Source organism: Antechinus flavipes, chromosome 1 (genome assembly GCF_016432865.1).
Source record: "Antechinus flavipes isolate AdamAnt ecotype Samford, QLD, Australia chromosome 1, AdamAnt_v2, whole genome shotgun sequence".
Classification (NCBI taxonomy): Eukaryota; Metazoa; Chordata; class Mammalia; order Dasyuromorphia; family Dasyuridae; genus Antechinus; species Antechinus flavipes.
The window spans coordinates 184,238,563-184,254,565 of NC_067398.1; the positions used below are offsets into that span (position 1 = coordinate 184,238,563).

General features: G+C 32.2%; 1 protein-coding gene across 1 annotated transcript in view; it reads left to right on the forward strand.

Annotated features, from left to right (window-relative positions):
- SLF1 (SMC5-SMC6 complex localization factor 1) overlaps positions 1 to 16,003 on the forward strand; it is a 64,467-nt gene that overhangs the window by 21,964 nt on the left and 26,500 nt on the right. Inside the window, exons 9-11 of the mRNA XM_051993813.1 lie at positions 466 to 594; positions 1,317 to 1,482; positions 11,497 to 11,644. Coding sequence (XP_051849773.1) covers positions 466 to 594; positions 1,317 to 1,482; positions 11,497 to 11,644 — 443 coding nt within the window. The remainder of the gene's footprint in view (positions 1 to 465; positions 595 to 1,316; positions 1,483 to 11,496; positions 11,645 to 16,003) is intronic.

A 16,003-nucleotide genomic window follows, 5' to 3' on the forward strand; every position in this document is an offset into this window, starting at 1 on the left:
AGGATTTTGTGGTAAGAAGAAGGTAAAGTTGAAAACATTAAGTATTCAAGGTAATTTTTTATTTGCTAAGGACCTACACCAATTAAGTTCAGTATTCATCGTTCTCCCATTTGTCAGAGAAATAAAGGAAATGTGAAGACAATAACAGAAGACAGTTGAACATTGGCAATCACTGAGAAGAATTAGAGAAATTAGATCTGTATTCTTTAAAACAGGCAGTGATAAAGTGTACCAATTGCTAGAAGTAATAAAAGGATAACTGCTGGAGGGTTTGACCTGTCATTACATTTATAAAGGAAGCACAAATATTAATCATGTAGCTTTGTTTAACTTGTTCCATAATTTGTTGATCAAACTGTTATTTAAACTCTGGCATTATTTTAAAGAGGCACTTGTCCATCAATTAATCAGTGAATTTGTTTGAATCTCATGGGTTCTTATATTCTTATATTCTTTTTTTTTCAGGTCCTGCCTCTTCAGTGAAAGTTTTTGTCACCCAATTCCAGAAGGAGTTGTGTCCAAGATGCTCAAGTTGGCATTATTAACATTCTTCTTTACACTATTGAAAAATGAAGTTCAGCATCTGAGTCACAAGTGTGTTTTTATATGAAAAGACATTTCTTCTTCTATTTGCATTGTTCTTAAGTGTCATTTTCCACCTTATTTCTAAAGTTCTGTCCAAAAAGTCAATCATCTTTTGTGTCTGTTTTTGTGGTTATTCAAATTTGAATTGTTGTTTTAGGTTTGTTTTGTTTTTTTTTTTAAGTTTTTGACAGTTAGAGATAAATTTTGTTAGCAATAGAGTGATGGTTTATCTAATTGTTTTTCTTTTTCTATTTCACAGTTCACATTTTATTTTCACCAACTCATACATTTGGATAGGTGTTTAATTTGATATCATAGAAGTGTGAGGCTTTTCATTTTTCAGGTTTTAATTTTTTATTCTTTAGTAATTGAATGCTTAAGTGAAAAATCCTTCTTAGGCTAAAGTGAAAAATCCACACGCATTTATTCAGTTTGTACATGTAAGTGTTGAAAAGTTTCATCTCCACACCTGAAGTTGAACATCGAATACGTGTGCATTTTTTATTGTTTTATGGCCTAATGCTATATACTTTTTCATTTCTTTTCCATTATTATTTCAGTTTGAGTTGATTACTATTATTAGTGTGCATACTACTTACCAAAAATAGTGATAGTACTATATTTTAAAATTGCCAAACTTCTTTGTTTTGACAGGAGACTTGATACTTTCTCCCAAGTAACTACCATAATCAAATCGACTTACATTTAAATTTTGTTTATTTTTTTCCTAGGTTATATGAAGGGGCAGATTCTCAAAGCCTAAAAGTCCGAGAACAAGCCTTTCTTCTTGAAATCTTCTGGTCTGGAAAGGAAACCTCAGTATTTTTTACCAAGCCAACAAATATGCTCTTGGATTGGTCTATATATTCTCAAAAACAAAAATTCAAATCTAACGATGTGAGTAGAATTTGCCTTACTATGTTGACTAAAAATAATGGGTGCTTTTGATCATTCATTCTTTTCTTTTTCTTTTCTACTTGTCTAGTTTACTCTTCTGAGATAAAAATATGTGTGTCTATCTCTTCTATACAGGCATAAGTGTATTTATTTGCTGCTTAGTTGTCATTCTAAAATGACAAGTCTTTGGTATTAAAAGCCATAGACAAAGCTTACTATAGCATAAGATGCTAATTACAAGTTATTGCTTGCTATTTCTGATCTTTTCATTTTATGTATATTTCGCTGAAAAAAAATATATAGATAAAGAGATAAGCCAAACCATAAAAGTTTTCAGAATGTAACTAAGAAAATAACAAATTAGTTCTAAAATAAAAAATCTTAAAGACTATCAAAGAGTCATCAATCTGATTTCTTATTTTGACCAGTGTCTCTCATTCTAGTCAATCTTTCTGTCTAGACAGCAATTTTTTTTCCAGCAATTCAGAAAATTAAAATAGCATTTAACTTTAGTTCTATTTTTCTGACTCTTGAAAGATCATAGACTTGAGTTTTTCAAATAGTTCTAGATTTTTTCTATTGTTTTGAATTTCTCTCTGTCAATTCAAAGACTCTCTGGATTTTTTGTACCCTAAATTAGTTAAAACAGATCCATTTTTGACCTAAGTCAGTCTTGACTTCTTGTCCTAACTTATATTTTGATAGTTGACAGACTATCTGATTAGTGGTAAAAATAAGACATTAAAAATGTGTATTTACCCTTCTTGCAACAGGGAAAAGAGGAAGGGGGTTAATAAGCCTATGGGCTTGAGTAGAGAATGGAAGAGTAATGGTTGATGTTGTCACTTGAGTTGTGACTATTCTCAATCTCATTTAAACATTAATACTATTAGTTTCCCAGTGGCCAATTCCCAAATGAATTTTAAGTCTGCTTTAAATTAAAGAATCTATTTGCTTGATGCTTTGGTGTATACTAAAAGTTGGAGGTATGAAGATATGACTTGATAATTACCTCTTGAGATAAGTGATGATTACATCATCATATTCAGCAGATTAGCAGGAATGACAAAAGATAGGAATAGTGAGTATTGGAGAAGCTATGGAAAGTTAGAAACACTGAATTTTTTTGATGGAGCTTTGATGAAGTGGTCTAACCATTCAAGTTGACAATTTTGAATTATGCTAATTAATTGCCTAAAATATTCATATCCTTTGATCCAGAAGTTCTTCTGTCTAATAAATACTCAAAGGTGATCAAAGACAGAATATTAAAATATTTTATAACAGTTATTTTTGTAGAAGCAAAGTAGAAGTCCACTAATTAGTGAATAGCTAATTAGTGAATAGTCAATAAATGTGATGAATTATTGTTGTATAATAAGAAATAGTGAACATGAAAATTATAGAAGAGAGAAGTATGAGAGACTTACAGGAATAGATGCACAGTTAAATAAGCAGAACCAGTAAAATAAGAAACACAGCTGTAGTAATATAATTGGAAAGAATTCCCCCTTACCCTCAGTCTGCCAAAAAATTCCTGAGTAGAGTATAATTATAAGAACTAAGCCTGGTCCCTAAGAAGAGTTCAGAAAAATGAGTATGTAACATTGCTTTTACTGTCAAACTCTCTCTTTCTCTCTTCTTCCCTTTTCCCTGTCTCTCTTCCTTCTTCCCTCTGTCTCTGTCTCTCTTTGTGTCTCCACATATATGTATGCATGTGTATATGTTTATATGTGTGTGTGTGTTTATACATATATATTTAAAGTTTTGTTGAATTGCTTTTTTTTTTCCCCTCTCATCCTTTTTTAAGAAGATGACTTTCTGGGACTAAAATTTTATCTTATGTGAATATTTCTTCTAATGATGCAGATTTTAACTCATCCATGTCTTCTCATTCTGTTTTGTTTCTTTTCATGAGAAAAACTCTTCATGGAGAAGGCTGTTTATAGTCACATGGTTTTTTTACATTTCAAAGATAACAACTATATAGAATCTGGGCTATTTGTTATACCAAGCTCTCAGCCAGTCTTCTAGAATTGGTGTTGATATTAATACGATCACATTAATTCCACAGTGAACTTAAGAAATTAAATTCAAATAGGAAAAATCAGGAAGACTTGGGTTTATATCAGGTCTCAAACTCTTATTAATTGTGTGATTCTGGGCAAGTCACTTTACTTCTGTCTTCCTCCAATTTCCTCATCTATGAAATAGGGATAATAATAATAACACCTACCCCATTGGATTTTTGTGATGATAAAATGAAACTATTTGTTGAGGTTTTTGCAAACCTTAAAACCTTATGTAAATACTGACGACTTTATCTGACTTTTAAAAAAATACAGGACATTTTATTAACATTTAAAGGTAAGAGATAGGAATTTGAGTCTGAACCATCATAGGACTTCAGGCAGTCCAAGGCAGACTCTGTTATTAGATTTTTATTTACCTATGAGTTGTATGAAAAGAGAATATAGAAACATATGTATCTGTCAGTCCATGTCATCTGCTTCCTTAAACCAAATTATAATACATTAATACAATTTTCATGACTAATAAAGAAAACCATTACTCACTCATTTATCTCACCAAAATACATTTTAACAGTAATGTTTTACACTTAGATACTACTTAACTCATGATGTGTTTGATATGAGGTATCTCACTTGATCCTAAGAATTGTTACTGTAAAGGTGGTATATATTATACCAATTTCATAGGTAAAAAAACATGTTCTACATGTTGTAGAAATGCCATGATAAAAGTGGTATAGCCAATAAGAGCCTGAATGGGGACTTGAACACAGGTCTTATGATCCAAAATCCAACATTGCATTCTATTATAAAGACTTCAGGGAAGACATTGTATTTAGCTCAAATTGTTTTAAAAAGTTTGAGATTCTAGTTGAACATTTAAACTTTTCAATCAGAGGTAACCATTCATCCAAAGTGGAGTAGAATCCCAAGAGAGTAATGAAGTAAATGAGATATATAACATCCTAAATATCTAATGCATTTTCAATATCCCTCCTCTAATAAATGGAGGTGATTATATATTGTCAGAGATTGTTTTAACAAAGCACAATCTCTGGCAGGTTCTACATATTTAGTAAGATATCTAATGTGATCCCCAAAACAAAAAGTCTCTTGTCCAAAAAAGGGGGTACATTTTAAGGGTTTCATCACCAGAAGATGGATTTTTCAAACCATCGCACCCCCCAAATCCACTGATTAAGGCAGAGATGCCATTCAGGCTGCAGTGGTAGACAATTACTCCAAGATGAAATTATAAGTATTCTTGAAGGATTGAAATATATACAAAATAATTGATAATACCAGAAATATGATGGCATAATATTCCCTTAATTTTTCTACTTCATATTAGTGAGATAACAAATTATGGATATGGAAGCAGAAATATGCAATGAATGATATTTGTCTGGAATTTCAGGCATATCCCAAATGAGTCTTGTTTCCTCCTGGGGTCATGCCTCAAAGGTGAGTGATGTTGCTTGTATGAGCAGTACAAGATATGTGGTTAGGGTGCACTAGACCTCCATGAAGAATACTCTCAGTAATAACACATCTAAGCTTGTTCATAAAATAAATATATAACAAAACTATTTTTCAACTACTGAACATTATCTAGATGTCCTATTATTTGTGCCTCAAATGGCAAGTTTTCAAATTAATAGGAAAATTTCTAAATAATGAGTGATAATATAGAAAGCTTTGGATCTCTTTATTCCCTCATAGAAGATCTGAGGCTTAGCCTCAGCCTAATATGAGGTCTCCTTCAGTGTGATTTCAGCTCTCTCAGATCCTTGATATACATCAAAAATCTCCCTTTAGGATATTCATCCTAATGTTATACAGTTACTAAAAAGCTTTATTTATGTTGCCAAGAAAATATGAAAAGGCAACAGTTACAGGTCAGCCAGCTTTAAGTGTTACTGACCTTGTTCAACTTCAGAAACTTATATATTTATATTATAGACTTTACTATTCATTAGTTTATTTGGAATTTTTATGTGAGGTAAACTTGAATTTATTAGGTACCTCCTTGTTACAGTCCTGACTCCTTAGTGTCTAAAATATATGTGCCTTAATTTTAATTTTTTTTGCATCTGGATACACATATCCAGCCATAACAGAGAGTGAAAAGTGGGGGTTGAGGCATGGGGTGTCATACAATAATAATACCTACCAAGGTTATTGTGCAAGTCAAGTGAGACAATAATTATAATGCACTCAGCACAATGCCTGTCACATAGTAAACGGTATATAAATGTTAGCTATTATTATTTAATAATATCAGTTGGTTGACCAGATTTAGGGCAAGGGACAGTAGAAGGTGAGTAGAATAATGCTAGTTTGATATCTGAGCACTAGTTTGCTATTAATTTTAGAATTTCATTTAGACACTTGTCAGAGATATGATTTAAATAGCCGTGTGGTTTTTGTTTTTGATTTGTTTTTAATTGGCTCCTGGCATGTGTTCTAAGATTCAGAGACTAAAAAGGGAATTTGCTCTGCAAAAAAGTACATAGTGTATTCTCTGTACCTTGTCCCCTTGTCCTGGCCACAGTCTTGTGATTCAGCTGTTCTTACTACAGAATAATTGGGGACTCAGGCCCCTTACTATGTGACAGTTGAAACTAGTGAGTAGGCACTCTCAGTGTGTGTGTGTCTGGCTTAAAAAGAAGCATGGTTGCACAAGAGTACAGGAACAGAAAACATTCATTATAACTATAACTAAATATAGTATTCTCATCTTTAAATGAGAGGATGCTGGTAACTTCTTTATAGATTATCAAGTGCTTGCTCAGCTTAATCTGCCTTTCATTTATTTTTTTTAAATGCTAAAATCATTATAGATAAAAAGGTCTTTTCACTTTGTGGAACATTTCTTCCTTTCTTCCATTTGATTGTATTAGATGAAACTGCTCATTATATCTGAAGACAATAATATAGACCACAGCATTTTTCACAGTTTACTAAATCACCAAAGGACTACTACTACCAATGTGAAAATGCTTAGAAAGCAGTCTAAAGTTGTAAATAGTAACAGATTTTATGTACTTAGCTTGAAGATTTTCATTACACTTTATAAACAAGAGCAACATATTTGTTTAGCAGTTACTGCCACGTACATTATAGTATTATTAGATATTAGAGAACTGGCCTTAAACATTTCATATAAGTATTTTATTTCTTAAGGCTTGATTAGGATTTTTTATTCATATGAACTTTTCCTATTAAGTTAATTTTCACTGCCAGACTCATTCTTGTACTTAATTCAGTCTCTTTGGCAGTTTTCAATTTAAAGAATTCCATGCATGTTCATAGACATCACTTTCAGTAGGGTAAAGCATTTTGTTTCTTGATTTACAGCATTGAAGCATTCAATTTAAGTCATTAGCTAAACAGAAGTCCTCAGTTTATGCTAATGCTGTTTTGTCATAATGTCAATCAGCCAGTCTTGCCAAATGACATTGTGGCAAGTGAATTTCATTGTCATGAATCTGAGAGTGCTTTGGGCTTTCCTTGGCAAAGGGCAGAGGTGGGGTGTGTCTCTTATTTTAAAAGGAACTGCAAATTCAACATGGTCTACAACTACAAAGCTTAGTAGCTTGTCTTTTATCATTTCTCCTTGGGACATCTTTATACAATACACAGGGGTAACTCGAAAATTTCTGAACACAAGGAAACCAAATGAGACTATATGCCTATAAATGTCCCTTCAACTCGCCAACAATTGATTTTTCTTTTCTTTTTTAAAAAATAATTATTGGTAAGAAAGAGGAGGCAGTATGGTGCAATGGATAGAATCACACTCTGGAGTCAGAGAACCTGGGTTTATATCCTTTCTCTGATACTTTCTACTTTTGTATGATCTTGACCAAGTTACTTCCTTAGCTTCTTTCTTCACCTATAAATGAAGAGATTTGTACTAAATAGCCTCTGAGCTCTCTTCCAACTGTAAAATGATGATCTAATGTTGGCTGCCATCTTTTTTAAAATTCCTATAATATCTTTTCCTTCATATTCTTATCTTGCTACAGTGAAAGGAAATAAAATTATGCTTTACAGAGCATCTTAAGTATTATCTAGTTAAACCTCTTTATTTTACAAATGGGAAACTGAGCTTCAGAAATATGGTCACTTAGCAGAATCCACATTGCTATTCTGTGATAGAGCTCTAATTATGGCACAGTTATCAAACTCCTAATTATGGATTTTTCTGCTGCAACCCACACTTTCCTATGTTAAAACTCTATTATGTTCAAATCCTACCTCAGACATTTAGAAACTGTGTAACCCATGGGCAAATCCCTTAACGTAACCGGACCTTAATTTTCTCATCTGTAAAGCAAGGAATCTTTACTGCTTAATGTGAAGATGAAATGAAATAATGTTCATTAAAATGTCTGTAAATCTTCAAGTATAGTATAAATGTCATCTTCTGTTATTGTTTTGAAAGGATTGACAGTACATTAACTTATTGTCTTAATCCATTTTGTTGTACTAGTGAAGCTCTTATCTTTAGCAGCCTGGTGTGAGCTCATACATGAGGGTGGATGGAAAGAACCTGGATTAGAAATGTAAAGACATGTTTTAGTTTTAATCACACCTCTTTACTATCAAAGAAAGACATGCTATCAAATCCCTTTTATTCTGAGTTTCCTATTCTGTCTATAAAATAGCAATGGTAGTATCTGCCTACCTCTCTCACAGGATTGTTCTGAAATCAGCTGAAATGCTTGTTGAAAGTGTTTTGAAAACAAGCTGGTATATGGCTGGTATATCGATTTGTTTTACTGCTTATATTATAAGGAAGGTTTCCTATATAGCTTGGGGAAATGGACTAATGAGTTGTATAGAAATGCAGCTTTTTAAAAAGAGCATCAATAAAAATAAAAAAACAGAAGCAAAAGGATATTTGGAGGGGACACAAAAAAATCAGGGTAAGATTGTTACTGTTATATTAAATTCAATATATACTCAAAATAAACTACATCACAGCAATTCTTGGTTTTATGTATAATCTTGTTATTTTATTTTGAAATGTGTACTTTGATGATGATGGTTAAGTTTATTTTTACACTTAATTTTAACAAAACAACTCAGGTTGTGCAAGTAAGGTTATCCTATTAACTGGTCAGATGGCAAACATTTTACTTGGTATTGCTCTGGTTTATTAACTATTCTAGCTATTATTATTCGGTATTTTGGTTAACATACTCGATAACAAAATTTTATTGAACCACACTTCTATATTAAGAACTTTTGATTTCTTCTAGATGATAACTTCTTCCATGAGGTTAACTCCTTGCCATGATGTATAGTTCACAAAATGTCAGAAGCAGAATCTGAACCCAGGACTTCCTATCTTCCAGGACTCTTCTCTCTTCACTATGCTGTTTTTCCGTGTTCACTATTCTTTTTCCTCAGTAATTCAAGAGCCATGTAGAATATTGCAAAAGTTTCATGTACAACTATGAACATCAATTTTCATTGTGTTCTCAAAGTACAGCTCCAGTTAGCACTGATAGACAGTAAGCAGAATAATAGAATGACTAGGATATTGGCAAATTTTCCCAGATTTAGATGTAGCATTTAGCAAATGAACCATTTTGTTTGTTGCATTGTGTTTTCTTCTGGATTTTTTATTTAGAACTGGAACATACCAAAGGGTTATCTGGTAAAGTCTCTTATTTCATAAATGAGAAAACTGAGGCTCAGAGACTTTAAGTGACTGGCCCAATGGCACATACAGCAAGTAAGCAGCAGAGCTGGTATTCCAATCCAATTCCACTGTTACAGTTGCTTCCCCCAAAGCAGCTTCTAGAATATGTATATCCAATGTGCAAATATTTCAACATAAATGACATGTGTAAATGATTTCAATGTACCCAATGTTCATCATGCTAGAAGAAGACCTGGGGTCAAATACTCCCAATGGCTCTTAATGTCTGTGTGAACATCAGTTTTGATCTAAATGACTAAAAGGAAGTCTTAAATTGAAGAAAAATATATAACTGTCCATTATCTATATTATTCATGACATGGTTCTTCCCACAACCTCAAGCAAGAGAACTAGTTATAACAAAAGGGAACAAAGATCCTTGAGTTAAAAATGTTCCCTTTTATAAGATCAATGGCTTTTATTAGCATACATGATATTAGAGCTTGAAACCTTGACCAGTGCTATCCCTAGGCAGGTTATGGGACCTGGTACATGAATTTCACATGTCTTAGAACCAACTCCTACACCTTTTAACTACCATAGTTTCAAAGATTCTGAACTTTTTCAGTATCATCAACCTAATGAAGCCTATAGACCTCTTCTCAGAAAAATATTTTTTGAATGGGAAGGGAAAGAAATAAGCTTTTACATAGTGCCTACTACATGCCAGGCCAATGTTAATGGTTTTTACAGTTAATATTTTTATAGTGGAGAAAATTGAAGTAAGCACATTAAATAACTTGCCCAGGGTCACAGAACTATCAGATATCTGATGTCAAATTTGAACTCCATTCTTCCTGCCTCAAGATAGAGCGTGCTGTTTGCTGTAGTACCAGCTGCCTCCCTAAAGGCATAAAATAAACTATATAGGATTACAAAAGAAACTAAATTGAAGTATAGTTATTTAAAAAAAAAACAGGTTCATTGATCCCATGTTAAAAACCCTTAATAAGGCGCACATGCGCATGTGTGTGTGTGTGAGACGAAAAAGAAAAATGTTAACAACATTCACACTTTACCATCACCATTAAAAAAGCCAATTTGAACAGTCAGCTTGGACACTGGAGGATGATGGGTTTTGGTAGCCTAAAGAAACAGCACTCAGTTATGAAAAACATCCTACCAGCAGAATCTGCCTAATCAGGGAAGAGAAAGGTCAGAGCAAGTCATTTTAAACTCATAAAATTATGAGGGATTTTTCAGTCTGTCAAACATCAAGCATTTTATAAAACTCTTAATATATGATAGTTACTGTGGATATTCTTTACCAAATATAGAAAGCAAAAAGAAGTTAACCATGTCATCATCTTACTTTCTTACAAAGAACCTGAAGTATTTTGATAGAAAAGAAGATTGATTTTTTAAAAATTTGAATCAATTTAGTGTTTTCTGAACCTGAGTTAACCTTGCACCTTGGTTCTTAATTTCATTATAAAGAATAAAGTACACTTTTACCAAGTTCTAGTGATAAGACTTGACTATTACTACCAGAATTTCAAAAGGGCAAAAATCAATCAATATTTATATTTTCCTTTTCTCCACTATTAACTCTCCATAGACATTCATGATGGTCGGGATGGATCTAACCATTGGTTGAGAAGACTCAATATATTTTTTCAGTTACAGAGTTCTTTTGTTTGAAGACTTAATTTCTATTTCTCACAACTTATTTTTAGCAAACTACATGATAGAGATGGGTACTTTGGTATATAGTTCTCTGTATGTTTTACTTTGTGTCTAAAAATGCTTATTTTCTATGGTGTTAAATTTAGAATAAAAACAATTATTTTTTTTTAAAGCCCTCATTTCCTAATTATATTCCTATAAATTATGTATTACAAAGAAATAAAGTTTGGTTCTGTTTGTGGACACAGTTTGAGAGAAATAGTAGAGATTACAAAGCCTGTTCTTTCCTTTCAATGCAGACTGTGTGTTCTTAGTAACTCAGATCTAGAGTCACAAATATACTGTAAGAGCTGAAACCAAACATGTCTTTGATGTTTACTGAGATCTTATAGAATACTAACAATATTGGTTTCCTGTACTCTTTCCAAATAATCTGTAGAGCAAACTCAAGGATAGAGAAGTTTATACCTATTTTTATCATGTCTTATGTATCTGTGTTAGCTATTTGACTTTTGGCATGTCAAAAATTAAAATTCAAGATTACTTCCCACAGAGAATTTTTAAATAGTATACACATGATTAATATATTTTTCTGAACATCTTATGGCCTTTTTAAAAGTAATTTTTTTCATTTGTTAGGCTTTCAAAAATGAAATGGCTTATCTGTTGATTGAGATACTTGGAGCCGTGGTAGAATATTGGATATTTCTTGGTCTTAAGAAGGACAGAAATGTGATGCAACATATGTCAGATAATCTAGGAAATTATGTTGCTGTTTCTTGTGATGGTGAGTATGTCTTTGGACAAATTATATATTATTTTTTGAGCCTTATTCAGTAAACTGGTTTTATAGTATTTGTTTAGCTTTGTGATATTTTTCTAATTATGTCAACTTTTTGTTTTTAATTCCTATTAAACTACTAAATAGCATGTGCTTACATAGTATAGTTTACAAAGCATTTTTTAATATATTCAAATAATTTATTTTAAATTACATTAGAAGATGAAATAAATGCTATTTTATAACTCATAAGTTTTGGGCAAAGTATGAAAACCTACTAAACTTCAAATAGGAAGTGCATTCAAATAAATTCAAATTGATATCTGGCTTGCAAATAAGGATCCTCTGTTAAATTGTGATTGGAGATTTCTCATTGACATAGGAAGGGTTTTTGTTGTTCTTCTTCTTGTTGTTGTTGATACTTTTTTTTTAATTTAATAAGTGTCTGAAGTCAGATTTCAACTCTGGTGTTTTTGATTCAAGGCCTGGAACTGTATCCATTGCATCACCTTCCCTCTCCCCTACTTTTATCCATTGCAAAAGCAAGAAAAAGAAAATCAATTACAAATATGTATAGCAGTGCACAAAAAACTCCTGCACTGTGTCCAAAAAAAAAAAAGAAGAAGAAAATATTCTTTGATTTACACTCTAAAGTCTATCAGTTCTCTATCAGAATATAAATAGTATGTTGATCAGAGTTCCTAAAGTTGATCTTTATAATATTACTGTTATTGTGTAAATTGTTCTTCTGATTCTGCTTACTTTACTTTGTATTGATTCATATTAAGTCTTTCAAGGTTTTTCTGAAATCAACCTGCTCATCATTTCTTCTAACAGTAATATCCCATTGCATTCATCTTCTGTAATTTGTTCATCCCTTTCCCAATTGATAGGCTTCCCCTATAAATATTTTTAAAATTATTGGTCATTTTCCTTGCTTTTTTAATTACTTTGAGGTGTAGAGCTAATAGCATTTACAAAGCCTTTTCACAAAGAACAAGAATTCTTTCCAATCTTTTAGCATAAATAGTGTGAGCAATCCCCATTTTACAGATAAAGAAATTGAGGCTAAACAATATTAAACAGCCATATGGCTAAGTGACAGAGACATCATATAATCCTTGGTCTTTTGGCTTTGTTGCCCTTATATCATTCTGCTTTTTCCAAACTTAATCATTTGGCTGTGTTTTTACATCTGTAACTTTGGTATTGGGGTGGAGGAGTGTTGAATACAGATTGTTCCATATGAAAATGATAATTTGACAGGGAAAAAAATGCTATTAATATACAAAGTGAAGTACTCCACAGTGTGTTAAAAAGTCTTTCCTATGTAGAACAATTTATTCCAGCATTGTCTACTTATCACCATTTACTCTAATAGCAGGATAAATCAATTTAATAAATTTCATTTTATTTGTAAAAGAAAAGAGAATTAAATACCCTATAATTAGGGATATATTAGCTCTTTCAGACTTGTAATCTAGAACAAGTAGTGCAGGTAAAAATTTAAGCTAGATCAATCTAAAGTTGTTCCATCTACTCCTTTTCTTTGGAGAATTTGTCCCATCAAAAATTATCTTAATAATGCTTATTTTATTTGCCATGAGTATTGTAGAACTTTTGGTGTTTAAGAACTGTTTTCTTAGAACTTTTTTAAAGTAAAAGATAGTATAAGATTTTAACCCATTTTCACTTATATCATATCAACTTTTAAATCTCCTAATATGCAAAATCATTGAATGACACTTTATATTGTTAAATCTAGTAAAGTCATATAACCTGCTTACATGGTACATCTCCTTTTTTTTAATATCTAGAAATGTTGTTATATTTTCTCTTAACACTAATATTCTTTTTTCCCCATTTTAAACTTTTTTTTATTTAGTATTTTATTTTCCTCTAATTACATGTAGCCAATTTTTAATTTTATTTTTTATTTTAAATTTTGAATACCAGGCCAGTTAGTTGGCACAGTAGTTAGAATACTGGCTTTAGAGACTCAGGAGGATTTGAGTTTAATTCTGGCCTCAGACAGTTATTAGCTATATGAACCTGGACAAGTCACTTTACCCCATTGCCTCTTCCTCCTCCTCCCCCCCAAAAAAAGAAAGGGAAAAAAAAAGTGTTACATTTTGAGTTCTAAATTGTCTCCTTCCCTCATCTCACCCTTCAGAAAAAAGATAAGAAATTTGATATAGATTATATATGTGTAGTATATATGCAAAATATATTTCCATATTAGTCATGTTGTGTGTGGGGGGAGGGAGGGGAGAAATAGACCAAAATAAGAAAAGTAAAGAATGTGTGGGTGTATATATATATATATAATATATATTTTTATTTACAAGATATATGCATGAGTAATTTTTCAGCAATGACCTTTTGTTCCAGTTTTTCCCCTCCTTTCCCTCACCCCCTCCTCCAGATATCAGGTAGACCAATATATGTTAAATATGTTAAAGTATATGTTAAATACAATATATGTATACATGTCCATACAGTTATTTTGCTGCACAAGAAAAATCGGACTTTGAAATAATGTACAATTAACCTGTAAAGAAAATCAAAAATGCAGGCGGACAAAAATAGAGGGGTTGGGAATTCTATGTAGTGGTTCACACTCATTTCCCAGAATTCTTTCGCTGGATGTAGCTGGTTGATTTCATTACTGCTCTATTGGAACTGGTTTGTTTCATCTCATTATTGAAGAGGATCATGTCTCTGGTCTTTCATCAAGAATATTGAAATTCCTCTATTTCGTTGATTATAAATCTTTTCTCCTTGAAGGATTATACTTAGTTTTGCTAGGTAGGTGATTCTTGTCATAATTTAAACTCCTCTCATTATTTTCTTCTAGTGTTTTGATCCTCCTTTCTACCCAGTCCTTCCCCCCCCCCCCTTCTCTGTGTTGTTCCCTCTTTGAGCCCAAACTGATGAGATTAATCTTCAAACAATGCTCATCACTCTCCCTTATTTCCTTGTCTTGGAATAGGTTTTTTTGTGCCTCTTCATAAGATCTAATTTATCCCATTTTATCTCTCCTTTTCTCTTCTCCCAATATAGTCCTTTTTCTACCTCGTAATGTCTTTTTCTTTGATATCATCACATCAGAATCAACTTATAACCATGTCTTCTATATATCTGTTCCCTCTAACTGCCCTAATAAAAGATAATTGCAAGTATCATTTTCTCATCTAGGGATGAAAACAATTTAACCTTTAAGTAATATGCATTGTGTTTTTTCCTTTCTTGTATATTTTTCTATGCTTCTGTTGAATCCTGTGTTTGAAGATCAGATTTTCTATTTAATTTTGGGCTTTTCAGTAGAAATGATTAAAAATCTCTTACTTCATTGAAGATCCATTTCCTCTCCTGAAAGATGATGATGAATCTTCTGGGTAGTTGATTCTTGGTTATAATCCCAGGTCCTTTGCTTTCCAGAAAATGCTACTTCAGGCCCTCTGATCCTGTATTGTAGACTTGTCAGATCCTAGGTAAATGACTGTTGCTCCTTAATACTTGAATTGCTTTTGTCTGGCAGCTTGCAGTATTTTTTCTTTGAGATTATAATTCTGGAATTTTGCAACAATGTTTCTTGGGGTTTTCCTTGCCATCTCATTCTGGAGATGGTCATTAGATTCTTTCAGTGCCTATTTTGCCCTCTGAATCAACTATATCAGGGCAGTTTTCCTTGATTCTTGAAGAATGCTAATCAGGCTCTTTTTTTGTTTGTTTTTTGGTCATGTCCTTCAGGTAGACCAATTATTTTTAAATTGTCACTCCTGGATCTATTTTCTAGGTCAGCTGTTTTTGAGGCATTTTACATTTTCTTCTGTTTTTTTTTTTTTTCCCTTGTTTCTCTATGATTTCTCATAAAGTCATTAGTTTCCATTTCCCCAGTTCTAGTTTTATTTTCTTCAATTAGTTTTTTCATCTCTTTTTAATTCTTTTTAAGGTGTTGTTTTTATCGATATTTTTTTAAGGAATTGTTTTTCTTCAGTCAGTTTTTGTAGTTCCTTTTCCAAGCTGTTGACTCTCTCTTGCATACTTCTCATTTCTTTTCCCAGTTTTTCTTCTTCTCTTATTTGCCTTTTTAAAATCCTTTGTCAGCTCTTCCAAGAAGCCTCTTTGTGTTTGAAACCAATTCATGTCACCCTTTGATTTCCCATGTGGGCATTTTGTTTTCTTCTGAGTTGTTGTTTTGTATGCCTTCACCATAGTAGATTTCTGTGGTTAAGGTTCTTTTCTGTTTCTTGCTCATTTTCTTTCTCCTATTTTGTAACTTTTAAGTTTGAGCTCTGCTCCTGAGAACAGAGGTCGCTACCCCAACCTTCTTGTGACTGAACTTTGGCTGGCTTTGAACAG